A 26838-nucleotide genomic window follows, 5' to 3' on the forward strand; every position below is an offset into this window, starting at 1 on the left:
CGGTAAGGAAACCAAAACTGCACACAGTACTCCCAGGTATGGCCTCACTAATGCCCTGTATAACTGTAAAATGATTTCTTAACTCTCATACTCCAATCTCTTTGTAGCAAAAGCCAACATACCATTTGCCTTCCTAATTGCTTGCTGTACTCGCATGTTGAGTTTCTGTGATTCATGTACATCGACACCCAGGTCCCCCTAAATACAAACATTTCCCAGTTTCTCACCATTCAAAAAATATTCTTGTTTATTTTTCCTACCAAAGTGGATAACTCCACACTTTGCTACATAGCATTCGATCTACCATGTTCTTGCCCACTTCCCCAACCTCTGTATATCCCTCTGCAGACTCTTTGCATCCTCTTCGCCGCCCACTTTCCTACCTTTGTATCATCAGCAACTTGGATACTTTACACTCAGTCCCCTCATCTAAGTCATTAATATAGATTGTAACTAGCTGAGGCCAAAGTACCGATCCTTGTGTACCCCACCAGTTACAACTTGCAAACCCGAAAATGTCCTGTTTATTCCTACTCTGTTTTCTGTCCATTAACCAATCCTTATCCATGCTAATATGTTACTCCCAATCCCATGAGACCTAATTTTGTGAAATAACCTCTTGTGTGGCATCTTACTGAATGCTTTTTGAAAATCCAAATACAATACATCCACTGGTTCCCCCTTATCCTTCCAACCACCCTCAAAAAATAAATGATTTGTCAAAGACAATTTTCCTTTCATAAATCCATGTTGACTCTGCGTCAATTTACAAAGTGCCCTGTTACCACATCTCTAATAATAGATTCTAGCATTTTGGCTACGAGTGATGTTAGGCTAATTGGTCTATAGTCCCCCATTTTCTCTCTTCTTGCTTTCTTAAATAATAGAGTTATATTTGCGCAGTGGTTAGCACCGCAGCCTCACAGCTCCAGGGACCCGGGTTCGATTCTGGGTACTGCCTGTGTGGAGTTTGCAAGTTCTCCCTGTGTCTGCGTGGGTTTTCTCCGGGTGCTCCGGTTTCCTCCCACAAGCCAAAAGACTTGCAGGTTGATAGGTAAATTGGCCATTATAAATTGTCACTAGTATAGGTAGGTGGTAGGGAAATATGGGATTAGTGTAGGATTAGTATAAATGGATGGTTGATGTTCAGCACAGACTCGGTGGGCCGAAGGGCCTGTTTCAGTGCTGTATCTCTAATCTAAATCTAATCTAATCTAATCCTTGGGAATGTTCTAGAATCTAAGAAATTCTGGAAAATCAAAATCAATATGTCCACTGTCTCTTCAGCTACCTGTTTTAAAACCTTAGGATGCAGGTCATCAGGTCCAGGGAATTTGTTGCCGCTTAGTCCCATTAATTTCTTAAGTACTGTTTCTTTACTTATACTAATTTCTTTAAGTTCCTCATTCTCACCACACCCTTGGTTCCCCATTATTTCTGGAATTTGTTTGTGTTTTCTACCATGAATACAGATACAAGGCATTTGTTTAATGTCTTTGCCATTTCTTTATTACCCATTATAATTTCACCTGTCTCTGCCTCTAATGGACCCACAGTTACTTTCACTAATCTCTTCCTATTTAAATACCTATAGAAACATTTACCATCAATTTTTATGTCTCTTTCTAGTCTACTCTCATGTTTTCTTTTCTCTTTCCTTATCAATTCCTTGGTCCTCCTTTCATGGATTCTAAAATCCTCCCAATCCTCAGAGTTATCACTCTTCTTGGCAACATTATAACCTTCGCTGCTATAAGAGGCTTAAGAGGAGATTTGATAGAAGTGTTCAAAATCATGAATAGTTTTGATAGAGTAAATAAAGAGAAACTGTTTCCAGTGGCAGAATGGTCAGTAACTAGAGGAAACAAAAGTACCTAAGACATGAGGAAAATGTTTTTAATATGTAAAAGTTGTAATCTACAAAATACTCCCAGTACCACAAGCGAGTATAGAAATAGGAGGATAGTGCAGATGAATGCGTGGCTGGAAAGATGGTGCAGGAGGAAGGGCTTTAGATTCCTGGCAGTCCTGATTAGGGAAGGCATTGCAGTGCTGGAAAGGGAGGATATCCTTGGAGCTGGCACAGGCATGATGGGCCAAATGGCCTCCTTCTGTGTTTTACTATTCTATGTAGGAATAATGTGAAACACACCATCCAATCCATAGAGCAATAAACACAATTCCTGGAACTCACTGGCAAATGCAGAGCTCGAACGACTATTTCATGTACCAAGAGGCGTATGAATCCTTAGCACAGATTGATAAGGGTGGCTGTTCAGTGACTTCTGAACGGGCAAGTCTGATTTGGGTCTATTGTCCTTGTCTATTATGTTCCAAATAATATGGTGCAACAATTATTATTGAGGTATTTCTTGAAGCTGAAATAAACTTGGCAAGTTGTGGTATGATTACATTTTATACAATGATCATGCCAGCAAGCATGAATAGACTGTTGAATTTTTCACAGTATTTAAACCCTTTGGCAGAGATTAGTATCGGCACACAGGATGAGTCAGTGCCAAAGATATCCTTTACAACCACAGCCCAGTTGGAGCTCATTGTGCAGGGTATAAAATTCCAATTGGGCTTAAGGCCCTTGCATGCTAATACACTTGTCTTTGACTAATTTATTTGGGCTCTACAGGGTTATCCAGGGAGGACAGAATTGATTACTGATGTTACCATACAACCTAAAGTGCTTGACTTTTGTCTTTTTTGTATGTCTGCCCTGAATAGAGCACATTAGTGCATTTTCTAGGGATTTGTTGCTCATAGTGACACCTTAGACTCCTGGAAAAATGAAAAATGAAACAAAAACTGTCAGACTGAATGAATTAACCAAATGTGTGATACTCTGTCTAACCTAACCCACTCATCTACAGCCTGCGCTCTGAACTTTTACAGATAACATCTGAGATTGGGAGGAAAGAACCTTTTGGTGGGTAAAATATTATCTGAGTGGCATAGGACCTTGGGCTTTATAATGACATTGCACTTTGCAACATCTGATACTACTTATCTGCTAAATTATAACATTTTAATTTGTGTACTAGCACGTGGTGTGGAGTTTCCACGTGATTTCTGCCCAGAGAACAGCAGAAATCTGAATGAAGTGCAATTAAATAGTGCCAAAGATCACAGAACTTTAAGCGTGAGTTGTGCCAATATCCACTTTACTCTCAAGTTTCTGCAATCTTTTATACTGATTTAAAAGTCCGTTCACCCCAAGCAATCCCCACTCAGAAAACTGGGAACATCCCAGGGTGGAATGGCAAGGATGTTTCACTATTAAAGGTGCTATATAAATGAAAGTTGTTGTTGTTTTGGAGGTTCATCACATTGCGCTCAGAAATTTGGGTACATAGGCATCCATGGTCACATTAATCCATAGTTAATGGCCTGCAGTCAATTGAAGCCTCACTCAGGTCTGCTTCTCTTACTGATGCTACAAATACTTGTTCAAATTCAAATTCAGTCATTTAATTTGCCCTTGGTACAAAAGACCTGTAACCAGCAGTCAATCAAAACCACTGATCAGCCTGTTTCTTCAGATGCAGCAATCACTTGAACACATTTTACTTTTAAGTTATTTTACATTCAGCAACAGGAAGCTCCAGTCGCGCTCGATTATGTTCTATACATTGCGCTGACTCATGGGAGATGTTATGTTCAGGCTTATTCAAATGAGCTTGCATGGAAATTTGTGCAGAGCTTCATGTTGGCAAAAACAGTGCAATGTCCAATGCATTTTCCCAAATGCATCGCTATTGGAAACACCACAGCATGATTTCCCCAGGATCTAGCAGAATTAGCTATAATGTTGCAGTGTGGAGGATGCAGAATGAAAACAAAATACAACATAATTAACAAAAAAATCATTATAGAGAGGTGATTACTGTCTTAGTTTAAACTGACCTTACACTGAAGCAAACATAATTTCCATCTAATACTCAATAGTTCATGCACATGTGCCACAATTAAATATCCAACTGTGTTCTGGAGACTGTATTTTGACATCACTGCATTCAGTTGGTCTCATGTACTCATTTGGAGATGGTAAGTGCATTTTCAGTTGAAGTGTGAAAATAGCTTAAATAGATGCAAAGACAGATAGTTAAAATTATTATTTATTCCTTGCACATATTTTTCCTTTTCCACTTTCCTGGTAGCTTGTTTTTTTTTGTGTGGAGTTCACAATGACTTTTTATTCTTCTTTGTCCCCTTCTCTTTTCCTTCAGGCAGTGATTTCATTTCTACAGTACAGTTCCACTGGTGTCCCTATACCTTGCCAAGCAGCACTATTCACACAAATCTAGTCAGAGTGCGTCAGTTGGTTGCTTGATCATTGACAGGCCTCACACCTAACCCTGATTTCATCCTCACATGACATCCTCACAACATGGTTTCAGGAGGGGATTGCATTCAATAGCAGGAATTCTGGCTAATTTTCCCCTTCCTAATCTAAGGATGTTGAGACCAGTCAGTGTTCCTACCATCTTTACCTGTTTGCAAAGAAGGATATTGAACTTGGGACCCTGTCGGTATGGCTCAGCCTCTCAATGTTAAGCCATCGGAGGAGCCCAATACATATTCATGTGGAAAATAAAATATCTTCACAAACTGTGTAAGTGCACGTGTGGAATCAAGTCATTTGGTTATGTCTATTACCTTTCACTCAAGGTCAACCAATTATTTCATAATGTAGGACAAACCTTGTGGGGTCAGGAGTGGCTGTGAAGAAGTGGATACAAGATGAGCTGCTGCTCTGAGGCAGGATGGACACCATGCTCCCTGTGATGAGAAAAGAATCCAGATCTATGTTGTCCCTGTCACGCAGTGCATCAATCATTGTTTGCAAAGTGATGTTTCCTAATGATAAGGGTATTCAGAAACTGACAGTGAGCTGAAACAATCACATAATTCAAACAAGCATCAATCTAGAAATAATTACTACATTGTTAGAAATTTACAATTTTTGCTAATATCACAGCAGTCATTAACATCCCTATTAATACAGAAATAAAAGCAAAATACTGCGGATGCTGGAAATCTGAAATAAAAACAAGAAATGCTGGAACCACTCAGCAGGTCTGGCAGCATCTGTGGAAAGAGAAGCAGAGTTAACGTTTCAGGTCACTGACCCGAAACATTAACTCTGCTTCTCTTTCCACAGATGCTGCCAGACCTGCTGAGTGGTTCCTATTAATACAGAACTGTAGATAAAACATTTCCTCTATAGGGCAGTTTCTGTAAGTTCACATCCATGGAAAATTACCCCATATGTATTATTCTAATACACTTGACATGATATATTCATCCTTGATCCAGAGTGCACATTCCATCATTCTGATCAGAGGAAAACATGTCATATGAAAGAAATTAGAAACACTGCAGTTTTTTTATTCATTCACAAGATGTGAGTGTTGTTAACAAGGCCTGGATTTATTGCCGATCCTAATTGCCCTTAAGAAGATGGTGGTGAGCTGCCTACTTGAACCGCTGCAATCAATGCAGTATAGGTACACCCACAGTGCAGTTATGGACAGAGTTCCAGGATTTTGACCCAGTGACAATGAAGAAACAAGATTACATTTCCAAGTCAGGATGGTGTGTAACTTGGAGGTGGTGTTGTTCCAATGCACCTGCTGCCCTTATCCTTCAAGGTGGCAGGGTTTGGGAGGGGCTGTCAAAAAGGCCTTGGAGATTTGCTGCAGCGCATTTTGTAGAGGGTACACACTGTTACAATGTTACGTCAGTGGTGGAGGGAGTGAATGTTTAAGGTGGTGAAAGGGGTGGCTGATCAGGCAGGCTGCTTTGCTCTGGATGATGGCAAACTTCAAGTATTGTTGGAGTTGCATTCATCCAGGCAAGTGGAAAGTATTCCATCACACTCTTGACTTGTTCCTTGTAGATGGTGGAAAGATGTTGGGTAGTCAGTACCTCAGCTTCTCTTCATGGTCCATGCCGATACACAAGAGAAAGGTGGTACACCACAATAGATCGGCAACAGAAAATGATCATTCACATCTGTACCATGTGAACATAAAATGTGCATACTTTCCAATCCAAGCATGCCCTAACCTGTACAAGTATTTTGCCTACCAATGGAGACCTACCATCTTAGGAACCTTCTTAGATGTTAAGTCACTCTGGTAACATACTACAGGAATGGTGCAAGCACCCTTGAGTAGCTTCAATCATTTATCAAAGTAGTGGAGGCTGACAAGGGATATCCTTTTATTAGCCGGGTTCTCAGGCTTCATGGCTCCAGCTGTTATGTAAATAAGTGGAGTTGGACTGAGATTGCAACACAGTACCTAAGCACAAGTACGTGCCTATTAATCCTTTACTTCCTCTAAGAGCAAAAAAGGTTTCTCAGGAAATCAGCGGCAATATTTACTATTTGATCATAAATAATAGTATCTTCATAGTTGATGCTCAGCTAATGTGATTTTCCCCCCCACAAAGTGTCAGTTTTCTGATCTATATAGTTTATGAATAGATCAAATAGTTTGGTAGAATCTAAGCTACACATAAAATATTGGATGATTATATTGAATGCGCAGAAGTTACTTGGATAATTATATAAGATTTGAAGACGGATGAATTGGTTGAATTGCCTTTCCTTATTCCATGCTGTCACGCTCATGGAAGGAGCAGTGATGAAAAATAAATGACCTGGAGGAATTATAAAAGAAAAGTCAACAGTTTGAACTGAGTTATAAGAAAATGGACACACTTAGTCTACAGACAAGATGGAGGAGAGGTCAGGTGACCCCCCTCCTGTACTGTCAATAGACAGGCAAATTTGCAAACTGTGTCTGAATTGGTTTTGGGAAAACACATTGAAATGGAAAGAAGCCCATTTTATGTTAATGACACCTACCTACAGGAATGGGACTATCAAAGATTCCGTAGACAGACTGACTTCACAACCCAAACCAAGATGAACAGGTGTGAAGTAGCACCACTGTAAAAGAATGGTCCCTTTTCAAACACCAACAGCAACGGTTTCCATATCCTGGACCACTGTATGGTCACAACAAGGGAGACAGCCCTTTGTCACCTGACAGAGACTCAAATGTTATGCAGTTTTACCTTGAAAGGTAGCTCTCTGGAGCAAGAGGGAAGATCAACCAAAGAACACAGTAAGCCAGTTGCAGCCAGAGGCTGTGAGATACGGTCTAGCTAAACAGAAGAATCCTGCTGAATAACAACTTGAAAAACCACTGCAGCAGAGAAATTGCAAGGTAACTTGAGACTCTCCATCTGTGAAAGTAAACCAGGATTCACACCACCAATTTTGGGCTGTGTTTTAACCACAGAAGACTACAACACTTCAGCAACTCCAGGACAAGGAACATTCAGGCCTGCAACACTGTTATAAAATTTCCTCCTGAAAGAAATGCTGAAGGTTTTTTTAAGCAACAGACTCTTGTACAGTAATTTGGACTTTAATTGCATCCTACCCTTTTCTCTCTATCTGAGGAGTAGACATCCTCAGTAGGGGGCTGGAATGCCGACTTGCACACATCCAATGTCTTTTGATCCAAAATCCATTTGGTTAATTGAATCAGGGAGCAGTTCCATTGCCTTCTCCAGGCCACTGTCTTTTAGAATGCAAATGTTTCCAGCTACTGTCCTTTTAGAATGCAGGTGAAGCCATGTTTTCAGTCCAGTAAGAGTTTAAAATTAATGTTCCATATGACAAAATTAATATGCCCCATTTGTGGTAGGTGTGGTTTTTCTCAAAAGATGCAGCTGCAGTTGGAGAGACAATGCAATGTCAGTTGAAAAGAGAGGAAATGAAATTGCAGAAGGAAGGAGGAAAGAGAGGCAGTGGTGAAAAAGTTTGTGTTAGTAAGACTGCAAGCAGAAGGGGAGAATGACACCAGTAATTCAAACAGTATCTCCAATTTGGAACAAAACTTTAATGTTTTGAGACACTCATGATTAGCGCCAAAATTTATTGAGGAAGAGGTCGAATCCTATTTTATCTCGTTGAAAAAATAGCTACCAGGCTAAGATAGCCAAAAGTATCTTGGACCCTCTTCATACAAGGTGAGTTGGCGGGTAGAGCTCGTGAAGCTCATTCCACGTTGAGAAGAAAGCTCTTCCGATTACGAACAATTAAAACTGCTATCTTAAATGCATATGAGCTAGTCCCTGAAGCTTATTTATAACAGTTTTGAAATGCTAGGGAAAGACCTGCCCAAACCTTTATTGAATTTGAAAAAGTTAAACACATGGCTTTCGATCGCTGGATACGATCCCTCAAGTTAGACATCTCACATGAAAATTTGAGAGAAGTGATTTTACTAGAAGAATCTAAAAATAGCAATTCCCCTTAACATACTCATATTGAGGAGCAAAGAATTACAAGGGTAAGAGTAGCTGCTGCGATGGCAGACGACTATGAGCTTACTCATAAATCCTTTTTTCAGGGAAAACCCTTTCACAGTAATCCCCAGAGGTCCAGGAAAGACAGAAAGTGGGATAATGATAAAAGATGGGGTACTAGTGAAAAGGGAACCAAAAATGAGAATGCAAGAAGTCCTCCACCAGTAAGGAAAGGAAGTGCAGAGGGCATGAATGTCTTCCACAGACCTATGTGGTCCCATTGTAATAAAGCAGGGCATGTGAAAGCTGACTGCTGCAAGTTAAAGGGGAAGCCAGTAAATTTTGTAGGAGTTCACAAGGCTGGCCTAGAAAAGGGTGCCCAAGCAGGCAGCCAGGCAAACCAGTTTCTGGCCCTAATCAAAGTAATGGACCCCTCAAAGAATACTGCGGTAGGTGCGTCAGAAGTAGACAAGATTCCTGAAGGTTATCAGGATTTTGTTTTAAATGAAAAGGTGTCCCTCTAATGAGACTGGTTAATCCATTCTCCTGCTCCGAGATACCGGGGCCACGCAGTCTTTAATGCTGGATAAAGGTATGACCTTTCCACCAGAGAGCTCGCTAAAGGCAAAGGTTCTAATCAAAGGCGTTGAAACTGGGTACATGTCTGTACCCCTATATTGGGTTCATGTGCAGTGTGACCTAGTCTCTGGACCAGTTACAAGAGGGGTTGTTCCCACTCTGCCGGTGGCCAGAATAGATTTGCTGCTAGGCAATAATTTGGCTGGAGGTAGGGTGGTAGCAGCCCCAGTAGATTTAGACCAGCCAAATGAGGCCAAGGAGATGGGACAAATACAGGAGGAAGTCCCTGGAATATTCCCCGACTGCGTGGTAACTGCACCCAAGGCTAAGCAAGCTCCAACAGAACGAGCTGAGTCAGTAATTGAGCCAGCTGACCTTGATGCCTGGCTGGCTGAAACATTTTTTGAGTTTTAGAGGAGGAGAATGAAGTGTACAGTAAATCCTCTTTAAATGAAGCCCCGCAGGCAGTCCCTGAGTTTGAAAGAATAGCACAGACTGCCTGTTCTGAGGCAGAGGCAAAGAAAATGCCTGAATGTTATTCCTTTAAAAATGGAGTAATAATGAGAAAATGGAGACCGCTGCAGCAAACTGCAGAGGAGGAGTGGTCAGACATTCACCAAATTGAAGTCCCCCCTAAATATGGTAGGGAGATTTTGGGTATTGCCCATGAAATGCCTGTGGCTGGGCATGTGGGAATCAGAAAAACCCAGGCCAAGATAAACCAAAACATTACTGGCCTCAAGTGCACAAGGATGTTGTTAAATTTTCCTAGTCGTGCCATACCTGCCTGGTTGTTGGGAAACCACAACATACAATCAAACCTGCTCCACTAATCCCTAATCCCTGATTTTCAGGTAGCCTTCAACAGAGTTTTGGTTGATGGCATAGGACCATTACCTAAGACACGATACCAATACCTCCTAATGATCATGGATATGGTCACTCGATTCCGAGAAGCCATACCCTTAAGGAAAATGACTGTCAAAGCCGTAGTTAAGGGGCTTTGTTTTTCACTTGATAAGACCTGCACAAAGAAATTCAGTCCGATCAAGGAACTGATTTCATGTCCTGGACATTCCAGGAAGTCCTACACAGCCTTGGTATTGACCAGCTGAAATCTTCAGCATACCATCAGTTGTATGATCGCTTTAAGAGTGATGTCCCTTTCAGAACTCAGTGCTAATGGAGCTAAGTACATGCTAATTAGCAACATGCTAATGAGCTAAGTACCAGGATGTAGTCATGTGACTAGAAGCCATAGTCACTCTGCACAACACCACCCTGGACAAAGGTTCTGTATACAGTTTGCTCTGTATTGTGTGTATTAGTTTAGCTCTTAATAAACCTTCTAGAGATCTTCAAGGAACTGGAATTCATGTACCAAATTGTGTTGCTTATGATCATACAAAGAAACTCATGATATGGTGGCAGCGGTGGTGAAAAGACAAGATATAAGCTTGAAGACCACAGGTCAAACAGCAAACAAGAGGAGAAACTTTAAGACAAGTACCTGAAAAGAGTGAAAGAAAGATACATACCTTAGAAGGTTGAGAATAGCTCCATAGAACAGAAGCGTGGCTGGAAAGCAAGCAATTGAGTGAATCATTGGGCCGATGATTGAGCAATCCTGGTTAAAAAAAGCCTTTGAAGAGTTTAAAAAAAAATCATTTTCTAAAGGCTCTGTGTGATTGAGAGAAAAAAAAGGGGAAACCCTGAAAAGCGCACAAATTGAAAAAAAAACCAAAGTCTGATAGTGTAAAAATAGCATGTTCGGGATCCCCCCGAACACAACAGAGTCTCCATTCATAATTAAAAGAAAAATACTACGGATGCTGGAACCTGAAATAAAAACAAGAAATGCTGGAAACACTCAGCAGGTCTGGCAGCATCTGTGGAGAGAGAAGCAGAGTTAACGTTTCAGGTCAGTGACCCTTCTTCAGAGTCTCCATTAAAGCAGTTAAGCTGAAAAAATCATGAAACATGTCAAGCGTGAAGAAGATAAATAAACTCGAGCAAAGAAGAAAACAAAGGGGAAAACCCTTGAACTGCCTATCAAATGGCTGTGTAAACATACAAACCAAGTGCTGAAAGAGGAAAAACAGAGAACACTGTCAAACACCTGTTACACTCTGTCAAAGCAGCTAGCCTGAAGAAAAGAATTTCTTGAAGGGGGAACAGCACAGAGTTAATAGAACAAGTTTTAAAACAGTTTTAAGCCACAAACAGAAAAGTCACCAATAAGTACAGTGCTGAAGACACACACAGTGCTGAACAAAGTTAAATATAGAGCAGAAAGCAAAAGAACAGCAGAACAACAGATATCACATTTCCCAGCATGAACTGGAAGGCCATGGATATCCTATCTGAGTTTAAACTTTTTAAACAAAGAGACCGAGTGGTTGCAGAACCAGAGAAGCAGGCTGTAAAAATACTGATAGCAGTTGGAAATGAGGGGTTATACAGAATCAATACCACTTGCTTATCCGAAGAGGACCAGAAAGATCCCACAAAAATATGGAAAGTGCTGGAAGATCAGCTTCGTGTAAGAGTGAATTTTAGAATTCATCGCCTAGAAATGATGTCCTACAAGCAACAGCCACAGGAATCAATAGATCATAAGATCATAAGAACTAGGAGCAGGAGTAGGCCGTCCGGCCCCTCGAGCCTGCTCCGCCATTCAATAAGATCATGGCTGATCTTTTCGTGGACTCAGATCCACTTACCCACGCTCCCACCGTATCCCTTGATTCCTTTATTGTTCAAAAAGATATCTACCTTAGCTTTAAAGACGTTTACTGAAGAAGCGTCAACTACTTCACTGGGCAAGGAATTCCATAGATTAACAACCCTCTGGGTGAAGAAGTTCCTTCTTAATTCAGTCCTAAATCTGCTCCCTCTAATCTTGAGGCTATGCCCTCTTGTCCTAGCTTCACCTGCCAGTGGAAACATCCTCTCCACTTGTATCTTATCTATTCCCTTCATGATTTTATATGTTTCTATAAGATCTCCCCTCATTCTTCTGAATTCCAATGAATATAATCCCAATCTACTCAGTCTCTCCTCATAAGCCAACCCCCTCAACTCCGGAATCAACCTAGTGAACCTCCTCTGCACCCTCTCCAGTGCCAGTACATCCTTTCTCAAGTAAGGAGACCAAAACTGCACACAGTACTCCAGGTGCGGCCTCACCAGTACCTTATACAGCTGCAACATAACATCTCTGCTTTTAAACTCAATCCCTTTAGCAATGAAGGACAAAATTCCATTTGCCTTCCTAATTACTTGCTGTACCTGCAGACCAACCTTCTGCGATTCACGCACAAGAACACCCAGGTCCCTCTGCATAGCAGCATGCTGCAACTTTTTACCATTCAAGTAATAATCCTTTTTACTGTTCATCCTACCGAAATGAATGACTTCACATTTATTAACATTGTATTCCATCTGCCAGACCTTTGCCCACTCACTCAATGTATCTATGTTCCTCTGCAAAGTTTCACAGTCATCTGCACACTTTGCTCTGCCACTCATCTTAGTGTCATCTGCAAACTTTGACACCCTACACGTGGTCCCCAACTCCAAATCATCTATATAAATTGTAAATAATTGCGGTCCCAACACCGATCCCTGAGGCACACCACTAGTGACTGATTGCCAACCAGAATAGCACTCATTTATCCCCACTCTCTGCTTCCTGTTAGTCAATCAATTCTCTATCCATGCTAATACTTTACCTCTGATGCCATGCTTCCTTATCTTATGCAGCAGCCTCTTGTGCGGCACCTTGTCGAAGGCCAATGACCCACAACTGAAGGCAAAGTGGAGAATCATCACAGAAGGATGGCCTGATACGAAAAAAGAGGTGCCAGAAACCCTTAGATGCGTTTGGCCTTATAGAGATGAACTCGTTAGCTCGAGAGGCATAACCTTCAAGGGAAAACAAGCGATTGTGCCCAAAGCTCTCCGACAGGACATCTTGTCACTACTTCACCAAGGCTTTATGGGTACAGAGCGAACGAGACTGGCACGAGACACTGTATATTGGCCAGGGATCAAAGGTGACATCGAAAGGTTTGTGAGGATATGTAAGGCATGCCAGAGCCACCATCCACAACAACATAAAGAACCTCTATACCCTCACGAGATTCCGTCAGTCCTTGGTCCAAAATCGCCACTTTTATACTTACCATGAATGGAGATGAATTTATCTTAGCCACCAATTATTTCTTGAAATTTCCAATTGTCAGACAGGTCAAAGACACTTCAACTGCAGTTGTCGCGGATACACTGAGTGCCATATTCAGTCTGTTCAGTGCACCTGAAGAAATTTTTTCTGACAATGGGCCACAGTATACAGGCAGACCTTTCAGGGATATGTGTACCAATTGGGGCGTAAACAACATGACGTCCTCACACATGGTCTTGCCGAGTGAATGGTTCGCACAATTAAATTGCTTATCCTGAAGTATAGGAGAACGAAACAAGATTTTTGTGCGGTCATGTTACACCTCAGAGCTACTCCTATTGATCTGGGCTTACTATCACCAGCAGAGATCATGTTTGGCAAACAAATGAGAATGATTCTGCCGAGCCACAATCTGTCCAAGTTCTCTGAGATGCAGGAGACACTGCTCAAAAAACAATGGAGAATGAAGATAGTGCATGACTGACATGCAAGGGCAGAACTAACTGAACTACACGTAGGACAAAAGGTCAAGGTCATATACCCCACAATGAGAACATGCTTACCCGCAGAGGTTTCCAAAGTCTGCAGTGAGCCGAGGTCTTACGAGGTTACAACATGTAATGGAGCAGTGTTGAGGAGGAGCCGAAGCCAATTAAGAGAAGTGTGCAATTGCGCACAGCAGACTTGAAATAACATACTCCGTGATGAGGATGTAACGGAACAACAGGACAACTAACAGATTGACAACACGTCTGCAAGCCAAGAACTGCCAACGGTGAACTCCACATCTCCAGAAGGTTATACAGTAACAAGATTTGCAAGAGTTGTCAAATCACCGAAATGACATATGGACTCTTAAGCTTCTGCACTCATAAATTTCACAATGCTTATCTTTATACTTGTGAATTTTATAATCTCTATCCTTGTATAACTAATTTGATATCATCCAATTTTATATGTTTTACTTCTAGCATAGGAGACTTATCTTTGGAAAGAACGGGGATGTTGTATGATCGCTTTAAGAGTGATGTCCCTTTAAGAACTCAGTATGCTAATGAGCTAAGTACCAGGATGTAGTCATGTGATTTAAAGCCATAGTCATTCTGCACAGCAACACCTTGGACAAAGGTTCTGTATATAGATTGCTCTGTACTGTGTGTATTAGTTTAGCTGTTAATAAACCTTCTAGAGATCGTCAAGGAACTGGAATCCATGTACCTCATTGTGTTGCTTAAGATAATACAAAGAAACACATGACACCATCCACAGTCACAAGGGGCTCTGGAACGATACCCTCAAACCCTGAAAACCATGATCAGGGCATACTGCTGTGATTACCCCCATGACTGGGATAAAAAAGTAGCTTTCTTGTTGTTCACTACCAAAGATTCACCAAATGAATCCACAGGCTTCAGCCCATTTGAATTGGCTTTAGGACATGAGATGATAAAGAAAAATTCTTGTATCAAAGGGAGGAAACCTCTACTAAATTACGTGTCCACTTTTCATAAGAGACTTTGTAAATCTTGTGCTGGAGCAAAAGAACACTTGAAAGCATCTCAGCAAAACCTGCAAAGACAGGCAGATAAAAAAGTGGCAGTGCAAGAATTTAAACCATGACCACATTCTGGTACTGTTAGCATTGCAAGGTGAACCTCTAAAAGCCAGATTCAGTGGCCCATACAGCATAGAGAAAAAGATAATTGAGATGAACTATCTAATTAATACTCCAGACCAGAGGAAAAAGCAAAGGCTGTGCCACATCAATATGCTAAAATGAAACCACAGTCGGGAATCAGACAGACCAGCAAGTGTGTGTCAGGCACTAAGAGAGTGGAGCAGGACAGCACTAGTGATGACCAACTAGGTGAGGAAGGGAACCCAGAAAATTCTCAAATTGAATCCCCCCCACTGTAAAATTGGAAAATACTGAAATTTTAAGGAGACTAGATATCCTATTTGATTATCTATCTGACCAGCAGAGAGAGGACCTGGCAACACCGCTCAGGGATTTTGAGGAAATTTGTCGGGACAAACTGGGTCATACCTCTTTAACAACACATGATGTAGATGTAGGAGAGACCCCACCTATAAAACAGAAGCAATATAGACTGAGCCTTGATAAATTGGCTCAGGTCCGCCAAGAAATCCAAAGCTGGACTGACCACAACCCCCTCATATTTCTGGAAAAATTCAAGGTTAAAAATGCCAACCTGTTGTGATGGAGCCTAATTCTCCATCAGTTCAACTTGAAAATTGTACATATAGCTGAGAAGAACAACATTATAACCGACGTGCTGTCCTGAATTTAAAAACACTGTACTACCAGAAATCTGAATAGAAATCTTAACTGAAAGCCTGAGGAATGCATGGGATGAATATGTGCAAATGTGTGTGAACCCTGTGTCTTACTGTTGTGATGGAAGCCACACCTGCCAAAATGAGACATATTAATGTCATCATATGGAACATTATTTTTGAACATTTACTGGACTTGAAATAACTTGTTTAAAAAGACCACAACAGTGGCTGAAAACATGACTGCACATTTGCATTCTAAAGGACAGTGGCTGAAAACATGGCTGCACATTTGCATTCTAAAAGACAGTTGCCTGAAGACAATAGGAGTACTCCCTGATTCAATTAGCCAGATTGCTTGTTGTCAATGGTGATGATCAAGAGACATTGAGAGCCAATGAGCCAGCATTCCAAAACTGCCCCCTCCCCCCCTCAGAGTGTCTGGATCTTGAAGGAGTCCACAAAACCTCACAGGAGAGACTGTTCTAAATAAGGAGCTAGTCACATGACAAACCTGTTGGGCAACCTGGGGTTGTTTGAATTGTGCCACACAGAAAGGAAGAGACTGCAATTTGAAGACAAAAGAGGAGAGGTCTCTCTCTCTCTCTCACACACACATACAAAGTTCCAGGGACCCAAAGAAGTAACTTAATTCTCAAAATAGAAGACCAGTGAAACAAGTTTGAAAGTGTACACTGGGCCCCAACGAGAACGGCAAGATTTAACTTCAATCAAAGACTTTACATCAAACCCAAAGCCAGTAACTGAACTCCAGCTACTGCTTCAAACCTTTTCCCCCTTTGCTTTTTCCTCCTCCTCTGTCGCTATTTACATGTGTGTTTATCGCGTATACATGCTAGCGTGGTCATGTCACGTATTTTTAGTAGTTTTAACTGAATTAGAGTTTTAAGGTTAATAAACTTACACCTTTCTTGTTTAAATCTGAGAAAACCTGTCTGGTTGATTTCTTTGCAATTACAATTAGAGAGCAGTGAGCAAGGACTCACTGAGAGGGAAGCTAAAACACGGTGCTTTAAAAATTAAACTCTGTTACAGCCAAACCAGTAAAAGGCTGAGAGGGGAGCCGTAGACCCCTTTCTCACCTGGTTGTAACACTGTCTTGCTTTCTAAACCAAAACAAAACAAGAAACAACAAAAAAAGGAATGCTCAGGAATTTCATTTTTCCCTTTTTGTGGGGAGGTGTCAGTTCATGGAAGGAGCAGTGATGAAAAACAAAATGAACTGGAGGAATTACAAAACAAAAATCATCTGTCTGAACTGAGCGACAAGAAAATGGATACATTTTGGATACAGACAAGATGGAGGAGAGGTCAGGTGACCCCCTCCTGTACTGTCAATAAACAAGCCCGTCTGCAAAGATGAAACTCATTAACAGTATCTGAATTAGCTTTGGGGAAAACACATTGAAATGGAAAGAAGCCCATTTCACGTTAATGGCTCTTACCTACAATAATGGGACTAGTGCCAATCCAGCACTCAAGTGGACAGCGGCGGGTCTTCCACAGGATCAAGGACCCCGTTGCCAGAATTCCCACTCTTGGAGAGCTGCCGGCCAATCAGAGGCTGCCACTTCTTCCACTGGGTAGCGCCACTGGTGGCTGCTACCAGTGCAGCATCTACCAGAGGCCCAGGAGCAGCGCTGGACCCAGGCCACAGGGAGGTCAAGATGGGAGAGGTCTCGTGGGGTAGTGGTCACAGGGGAGGGGTGGGGGTTAGGGGAGTCACTAGCAAATGCGGGGCATGGCTCTCAGCGGGTCCCTCCCCCCTTCCTGATGCTGGGTCCCTCGTTCAGGCAGTTAGTCCGGGAAGCTGCCCGCATGGTTTTTTCTGTGATACTTCCCATGCAGCATGCAACATGGCTGCTCGCTGCACGACTAATTGCAATGGCAGCAGAATGAGGCCCTTAATTGGGGATTAATTGCTCAGTTAAGGGCCTCAATTGGTGGTGGCTTTCCTGAGCCAGACTAAATTTTTGCAGCGGCGGGAACCGCCACCATCCCACCCGATGTTATGCTCTCCTCATCTCCAAACCCACCACAGGTGAGAGCATAAAATTCCCCCCTGTGAGATACGGTCAAGCTAAGCAAAAAAACTCTGCTGAATAACAACTTGAACAACCACTGCAGCAGAGAAATTGTAAGGTGACTTTGTGACTCTCCATCTTTGAAAGTAAACCAGGATTCACACCACCAACTTGGGGCTGAATTCTAGCCACAGAAAACAACACTTCAGCAACTCCAAGACAAGAAATATTTAGGCCTGCAACACCATTATAAAATTTCCTCCCGAAAGAAACTCTGAAGGTTTTTTTAAGCAATAAACTCTTGTACAGTAATTTGGACTTTAATTGCATTCTAACCTTTTGTCTCTATCTATCTATTCTTGTGTATGCATGTGTGTGTGTGAATGCATGTATGGGTGAGGTTGTGGCCATTTCTGGAATTGTTTAAAAATAGTTATCTTTCTTTTCTTTACTCTCTGAGAAAACATGTCATTTGTTTGTTTATTTGATCTGAAAAACACTCAGGGACTGACACACCATTTTAACAAAACAGTATCTGCAGTCAGTCGGGAGGGGAAAAGTGGAAGCCACCCACACCACTTACCATCTGTCTGTAATAATGTTTTGCAGGGGAATTTACAAAATTATTAGTATTCAGTAAATAATTCATAATCTGCTGCTACTTCCATAATTCCACAATTTTATGATTCAATTGTGGATTGATAGGCTAGAAGTTATGTGCTGCTGCAATTAGCCCACAGACTCATGGGGTACTTTCCATCAATGTAATTTAGTTGTGCCATGACACTCATAAGTTAACCATCTCTCGACACTCTATTGCTTTCTTAAATGATTCACAACCCAGCTGTGTCTTCTCTAACAATCCACAACTCAGCTACTACTTGTTAGTCTTTAGTACCCATTGGAATATAAAGCATACTACACTAAAGAAATAGTTCCCAATCCTACAAGCCCCATTCCCAAGGCTCTCACCCACCTGCTTGTTTCTGTAGATGTTCTTTGCCAGTACAGTGGTGACCCAAAGCCTCATGTGCACCTGGTGGTGAGAACACTGCACTAAAGTTGAATTCTTCTTCTCCATCCCACCAGCCTTGACTCTGGGCATAACTTCTAAGCTCAGGGTGTTCTGCATCAATGTTGGTAGTTATAGACAATTGGTCACAAATGCTCCTCAAGCCCTCTATGAACAAAACAGACATTTGCATGAATTAATTTTAAAACAACTTTATTTTAATGACTGGTTCTTGTAACGAGAACAGTTAGCACATATTGTGCATTTTTAAGGTATTGGTTTAAATTGTCTGCTCCTAAGGAACGATATACTTACCTTAGAGGGGGTGCAACAAAGGTTGACTAGATTGATTCCTAGGATGAGTTGGTTGTCCAATGAGCAGAGATTGAATGGAATGGGTCCATACCCTCCAGAGTTTAGAAGAATGAGAGGTGACCTCATTGAAACATACAAGATTCTGAGAGGGCTTGACAGGATAGATGCTGAGAGGCTGTTTCCCCTGGTGGGAGAGTCTAGAACTAGGAAGCATATTCTCAGGATAGGGGTCAGGAAATTTGGACTGAGATGAAGACTAATTTCTTCACTCAGAGGGTTGCGAATTTTTGGAATTCTATACGCCCGAGGGTTATGGATGCTCAATTGTTGAGTATATTCAAGGATCGATAGACTTTTGGACTCTAAGGGAATCAAGGGGCATGGGGATTGGACAGAAAGTAGAGTGAGGTCAAGGATCAGCCATAATCTTCTGAAAAGGTGGAGCAGGCTTGAGGGGCCTTATGGCCTACCCCTGCTCCAATTTCTTATGCTCTAATGTAATCATAGACCACAGAAGGAGGTCATTCACCCACTTATCAGTGCTGGCTCTTGAAGGGCGAACCAATTAGTCCCACTCCCCTGCTCTTTTCCCATAGCCCTGCAAATTTTTCCTCAGCAAATATATATTCAAATCCCTTATGAAATTGCTACTGAATCAAGTTACCACCACTCTTTCAGGCAGTGCATTCCAGATCATTACAACACAGTGTGTTTAAAATAAAATCGCCTCAACTCCCTTCTGTTTTTGCCAATTACCTTAAATCTGGGTACAATGATTTTGGTTCCACAGTCAGATGGTACCTCACGTTTAAGGAGGAAAATGAAAAGAGGCAGAGCTCCTACTGCTGATTGCTATTTACCAACCTCTGCTGGAAATAAATATCAACATGGCTTACATATCAATTTCATAAGCAAAATCTTTAGCAACTCGAGGAAAAAATTGGCCAAATATTTGTGGAAATAACTACATTTTCTTTTATTCATTCATGGGATGTGGGCGTCGCTGGCGAGGCCAGCATTTATTGCCCATCCCTAATTGCCCTTGAGAAGGTGGTGGTGAGCTGCCTTCTTGAACCGCTGCAGTCCATTTAGGGTAGGTACACCCACAGTGCTGTTAGGAAGGGAGTTCCAGGATTTTGACCCAGCGAGAGTGAAGGAACGGTGATATAGTTCCAAGTCAGGATGGTGTGTGACTTGGAGGGGAACTTGCAGGTGGTGGTGTTCCCATGCATTTGCTGCCCTTGTCCTTCTAGTTGGTTGAGGTCGCGGGTTTGGAAGGTGCTGTCTAAGGAGCCTTGGTGCATTGCTGCAGTGCATCTTGTAGATGGTACACACTGCTGCCACTGTGCGTCAGTGGTTGAGGGAATGAATGTTTGTAGATGGGGTGCCAATCAAGTGGGCTGCTTTGTCCTGGATGGGGTCGAGCTTCTTGAGTGTTGTTGGAGCTGCACCCATCCAGGCAAGTGGAGAGTATTCCATCACACTCCTGACTTGTGCCTTGTAGATGGTGGACAGGCTTTGGGGAGTCAGGAGGTGAGTTACTCGCCGCAGGATTCCTAGCCTCTGACCAGCTCTTGTAGCCACAGTATTTATATGGCTACTCCAGTTCAGTTTCTGGTCAATGGTAGCCACGAGGATGTTGATAGTGGGGGATTCAGCGATGGTAATGCCATTGAATGTCAAGGGGAGATGGTTAGATTCTCTCTTGTTGGAGATGGTCATTGCCTGGCACTTGTGTGGCGCGAATGTTACTTGCCACTTATCAGCCCAAGCCTGGATATTGTCCAGGTCTTGCTGCATTTCTACACGGACTGCTTCAGTATCCGAGGAGTCACGAATGGTGCTGAACATTGTGCAAACATCAGCGAACATCCCCACTTCTGACCTTATGATTGAAGGAAGGTCATTGATTGATGAAGCAGCTGAAGATGGTTGGGCCTAGGACACTACCCTGAGGAACTCCTGCAGTGATGCCCTGGAGCTCAGATGATTGACCTCCAACAACCACAACCATCTTTCTTTGCACTAGGTATGACTCCAGCCAGCAGAGGGTTTTCCCCCTGATTCCCATTGACCTCAGTTTTGCTAGGGTTCCTTGATGTCAAGGGCAGTCACTCTCACCTCACCTCTTGAAGTCAGCTCTTTTGTCCATGTTTGAACCAAGGCTGTAATGAGGTCAGGAGCTGCGTGGCCCTGGCGGAACTCAAACTGAGCGTCACTGAGCAGGTTATTGCTAAGCAAGTGCCACTTGATGGCACTGTTGATGACACCTTCCATCACTTTACTAATGATTGAGAGTAGGCTGATGGGGCCGTAATTGGCCGGGTTGGACTTGTCCTGCTTTTTGTGTACAGGACATACCTGGGCAATTTTCCACATTGCAGGGTCGATGCCAGTTTGTAGCTGTACTGGAACAGCTTGGCTAGGGGCGCGGCAAGTTCTGGAGCACAGGTCTTCAGTACTATTGCCGGAATATTGTCAGGGCCCATAGCTTTTGCAGTATCCAGTGCCTTCAGTCATTTCTTGATATCACGCGGAGTGAATCGAATTGGCTGAAGTCTGGCATCTGTGATGCTGGGGACTTCAGGAGGAGGCCAAGGTAGATCATCAACTCGGCACTTCTGGCTGAAGATTGTTGCAAATGCTTCAGTCTTATCTTTTGCACTGATGTGCTGGGCTCCCCCATCATTGAGGATGGGGATATTTGTGGAGGCACCTCCTCCAGTTAGTTGCTTAGTTGTCCACCACCATTCACGGCTGGATGTGGCAGGTCTGCAGAGCTTAGATTGCATGCTGCTTACGCAGTTTGGCACGTAGATAGTCCTGTGTTGTAGCTTCACCAGGTTGACACCTCATTTTGAGGTATGCCTAGTGCTGCTCCTGGCATGCCCTCCTGCACTCTTCTTTGAACCAGGGTTGGTCTCCTGGCTTGATGGTAAAGGTAGAGTGGGGGATATGCCGGGCCATGAGGTTACAGATTGTGGTTGAGTACAATTCTGCTGCTGCTGATGGCCCACAGCGCCTCATGGATGCCCAGTTTTGCACTGCTAGATCTGTTCGAAATCTATCCCATTTAGCACGGTGGTAGTGCCACACAACACGATGGAGGGTATCCTGAATCTGAAGGCAGGTCTTCGTCTCCACAAGGTCACTCCTACCAATACCGTCATGGACAGATGCATCTGCGGCAGGCAGATTGGTGAGGACAAGGTCAAGTATGTTTTCCCCTCTTGTTGGTTCCCTCACCACCTGCCGCATACCCAGTCTAGCAGATATGTCTTTTAGGACTCGGCCAGCTCGGTCAGTAGTGGTGCTACCGAATCACTCTTGGTGATGGACATTGAAGCCCCCACCCAGAGTACATTTTGTGCCCTCGCCACCCTCAGTGCTTCCTCCAAGTGGTGTTCAACATGGAGGAGTACTGACTCTGCAGCTGAGGGAAGGCAGTACGTGGTAATCAGCAGGAGGTTTCCTTGTCCATGTTTGATCTGGTCATGAGATTTCATGGGGTCCAGAGTCGATGTTGAGGACTCCCAGGGCAACTCCCTCCCTACTGTATACCACTGTGCCGCCACCTCTGCTGGGTCTATCCTGCCGGTGGGACAGGACATACCCTGGGATGGTGATGGCAGTGTCTGGGGCATTGTCTGTAAGGTATGATTCCGTGAGTATGACTATGTCAAGCTATTGCTTGACTAGTCTGTGGACAGCTCTCCCAACTTTGGCACAAGCCCCCAGATGTTAGTATGGAGGACTTTGCAGGGCCGACAGGGCTGGGTTTGCCGCTGTCGTTTCCGGTGACTCGGTCTATGCCGGGTGGTCCATCCGGTTTCATTCATTTTTATTGACTTCGTAGCGGTTAGATACAACTGAGTGGCTTGCTAGGCCATTTCAGAGGGCATGTAAGAGTCAACCTCATTGCTGTGGGTCTGGAGTCACATGTAGGCCAGACAAGGTAAGGACAGCAGATTTCCTTCCCTAAAGGACATGAGTGAACCAGATGGGTTTTTACAACAATCGACAATGGTTTCATGGCCATCATTAGACTAGCTTTTAATTCCAGATTTTATTAATTGAATTTAAATTCCACCTTCTGCTGTGGCGGGATTTGAACCCATGTCCCCAGAGCAATACCCTGGGTCTCTGGGTTACTAGTCCAACGACAATACCACTACGCCACCTCCTCCCCCTACATCCAACTTTATAAATCATGTTACTAATAGTGAATCATAACTTAGTCTGGAAACGCAAGGAGCATTTAGACTGCAGCCAATGGGCTGAGACAGGTAGATGTAGTTCAGGTTTCAGCCCGGCATCAGACCACCAGGGTACTTTTATGCCAACTTTGATACTGGGCTAGAATTGCACTCCATTTGCTATCAAATTCCTTCTGCCAGGATCCGGATTCCAGATATGTATTACTTCAGCATTGGCACAATGTAAAAATTACTTCAAGCTGATGTTCAAGTTGTAGTGTAAGTACACCTCAAGATAACTACTTACACTGCAACAGGACCATCATTTCTAACAGATCACATCACTAAACCTGTTAATGAAAGCTTTAAAATGATGGTGCCATTAATGCTAAAGGAAAGATAACATAATTTCAATCAATCACATTTATCTGACAACTACTGGTACCTTGATGTACTCAAACAATGAAAATGCCATTTGAGGGACATACTGCTTTGGCTTGGTTTCCAACTGCCAGTACTAATAAAAACATTCCACAATCTGTGTAATGTGTCTGTTTTCCGTGCATGCGTGTTGTCATTTTATTATAGCCCTCTTTGATATAAGACAAAACTGATCAAAGATACAAGGCAGAAATTTAGGGAAGGGGCCATGTGCTTACAATTCTGCAACTCAGAAGATAATTGTTTTGATGAAAGAATGGAATTGATCACACAGTATGAATGCTGTACTTGTTTAGGGTACTGAGCATTATGCTATTAAGTTGCACTATCCACTCAACAACTGGCCAATTTAGGAAATACTGTTTTGCTTTGTAGTACTGTTGTGGTCTACTATGCCAACCTATATTGAATTGAAATGTCATGATTGGACCATCTCTTATGGATTTGTTCTGGTCAACATGTCTGCCAAGTATTCAATGGTGAATGGAAACTGAAGCTACACAGCTCACACCACTGTCACTAGTCTTTACAGCTTTAATCCATATGAAAAATACCAACCTGTGATTTTCTCAGCAGCCCAATATTTATCAACAGTTTCCAAAACCCAGGCTTCTGTTCTGTCCACAATGAGAAACATACTGTGGAATGTGTGGAGTGTCTCTCCATCTTCAAAATTATTACCACCTTGTCCGTACTCTTCTAAAAGGGACACTATGACATCTAAGGACTCTTTTGCTGTAGCTCCTCTTTCCAAACCAAGCCTGTGAGAAAAATCCAAATATGCAAAGAAAGAACAGGGTTGATGTTTGGTAAGGACTATTGCAACACATTCTTCCTAGGACTGGCTTTCATTCAGTGAAGACATAAATTACAGAAGTGCTATTTTTATAATTTGCTGTTCTCAATAGTATGATAACAAAAGCAGGCCTTGAAACTACTGCTTCATAAAACAAAACACAAACCTGCCTGTAAATAACATTTAGTGTGTCAGAGACTTTAGATATTTTCCTACTCAGTGTAGGAGCTGTATGCTAATCTAATTTGTCATCCAGTTTCCATATTTTGCACAAGTTAAAACATTCATTTGTTTCATAAATAAATAATAGACATCAAAAGTTCATGAAATATTTTAACGCAACAAACAGGCATTATACAATAATCTGTGACTTAATATATATTTATCCAATTAAAGAACCTGATATCAGGATAGCAACCAGGAACTTGACATCTTTCTGTTGAGAATTCAAGTTTATTCAACATGTTACGTTTTTATTTTTCAGTTTGTTGCACAAGACAATGGTGGATAAATTTTACAGAACCTGCAAATTGATTGGATGAAGCTTGTGCTAGGAATAAGGGAATTAAATAACAGCGAAGGGTAAAGCAATGAGGGTTACATCATTCTCTCGCAGACATTCATTGAGGAAAGAGATGCACAGTGCCCAATGACAACCAGCAGGCCTGTTGGCATGCTCCCTCGAGACGGTTTTGCTTCATTTAAAATGTGATAAGTCGTGTGCATGTCAGAGATAGTGGGCTGGATTTTGTTCACCTCCCGATGTTGGGCTCTGTGGCGGCAGGGGGGATGCTGGAAGATCAGAGCAGCAGTGGCCCGCCACGGAACCCGACCCTGCTCTGCAAGTAGCTCCGTGGCGGCCCCTCCGCAGCTCTGTAATGGGAGCGTGGTTTAAACATTTAAATTAACTTTCTGCATTCATTTAAATGGAATTCCCCGCAATCTTACCTTCGGTTCCGGATCTTCAGTGCGATGGGTGGCACTCACGTGCCTTCATTTAACCGTCCAGGGAAAGCTGGCGTCACCGAGGTGGCGAAGGCGGAAACTCAGCATTTGCAGTGTAGTGGGGATGGGGGTAAACTCTGCAATTTTAGCATCGTGGGGGAGGGGGAAAAGGTGAACTCTGCACCTTGTGCAGTTGGGGAGGGGAGAAAGGGGTCAACTCTGCACTTAGTGCAGTTGTGGGGCGAAGGGGACAACTCTGCATTGTTAGTGAAATTGGAGGGGGGGGGAGAAGGGGAAAATATGTATTTTTAGTGTAGTGGGGTGTGGGGGAAACCTCTGCATTCTCTACGCAGGGCTGGCAGCCCTTTACAAACGCCGCCAGCACCTGCCCAGAGACAGTTGACGCTGCCCCCGCCACATGATTGGGGAGGAGTGGGTGGCGGTAGCACTGCATATGGTAATGACCCGCCGGCTCAAGATCACGGCAACGTGGCGGCACACGACCCATGCATGCCAGCCACCAGAAAACAAAATCCAGCCCAGTGAATTTGAGGTAAGCAGGTTCAAAGTGGAACAAGCTTGCTGTTGTCACTATAGTTTTGGAAGGGAAGTACTCTGTGCAACTTCGATACCTTTCTCAAGGGTAATTCCCTCATTTCACAATCCTTTCTTGCATGTTTAATTATGCAGACACTTGTCAATATATACTGAATGATTATTTCATCCAAATATTCACTACAGAATACATAAGCAATATGCCACCCTAAATAGTGATCACTGAAGTAGGATTAATGACTTTAATATAAATGAACTGAAAATCCTATTCAAGCTAAAAAGCACTCAAAAATATTCAGATGGGTGATATTTTCATGGAGTACCGAGAAAGAGAAGAAAGAAAACTTGTGAGGCATTGCCAATCATTACAAGGATGTTCATCAACAGATGAGCTATAAGGGAAAAATTCCAGCCCCAGAGGCATTGCAGAGAAGAGTTAGAAAACTGATTAATTGTATCGGAGCACTGAATTATAGGAAAAGATCAGAAACTTTGAACCTTTCAGCCTTTAAAAGGAGACCGAGAGGGCAGTCAGAGAGACGTAGGGAGCTAAATTGGATAGCCTCCACAAAATGGCCGTCGGGATCTTGGTGTCATGATATGCGATTGCCCCGACTCCATTCAATGTAATGCAGGCAGCATGCCATCCTTAGGCAGAATTTTACCGCACCCCCCCCCCCACACGGGGGTCGTGGCAGGGGAGTGGGGGGGGGGGGGCCGGAAAATGCCTCCAGGAGAGGCCTGCAATGAGCCTTGACAACAGGAAGGCCCGGCCCAATATGCAGGCGGCGGCTAGGCTTCATGGCGGTTTCCCGCTGCTCGGCAACAGGAGCAAAATGTAAATATTTTAATTAATTAATTAATTAATTACCCGCTCCCACCATCTGCTCCGGTGTGATATTACTGCTGGTAGTCAGCACTCCTGCGCCTTCGGATTCCCGTCCGGAGATCTGATGCAGGACACTGGTGGGGAGGAGGAGCAGGTAAGTATTTCATTGCGGGGTGGGGAGCAGGGTCAAACTCATCCAATTGGTGTAGAGGATGGTGGGAAGGTGCATAGTTTACGAACTTTGGTGGGTGGGGGGGGGGGTGGGAAGGTCAGGTGCACAAGGTAATATTTTGGGGGGGGG

The 26838-nt window shown here is 43.0% G+C and overlaps 1 protein-coding gene across 1 annotated transcript in view; it reads right to left on the reverse strand.

Annotated features, from left to right (window-relative positions):
* Positions 1-26838, reverse strand: part of LOC137379650 (secernin-1-like) — a 152399-nt gene that overhangs the window by 42551 nt on the left and 83010 nt on the right. The window contains exons 3-5 of the mRNA XM_068050785.1: positions 23971-24173; positions 18425-18628; positions 4713-4869 (exon numbers count right to left, since the gene is read on the reverse strand). Of these exons, the coding sequence (XP_067906886.1) occupies positions 4713-4869; positions 18425-18628; positions 23971-24173 (564 nt within the window). The remainder of the gene's footprint in view (positions 1-4712; positions 4870-18424; positions 18629-23970; positions 24174-26838) is intronic.

The sequence above is a fragment of the Heterodontus francisci genome, chromosome 2 (genome assembly GCF_036365525.1).
Source record: "Heterodontus francisci isolate sHetFra1 chromosome 2, sHetFra1.hap1, whole genome shotgun sequence".
Lineage (NCBI taxonomy): Eukaryota > Metazoa > Chordata > Chondrichthyes > Heterodontiformes > Heterodontidae > Heterodontus > Heterodontus francisci.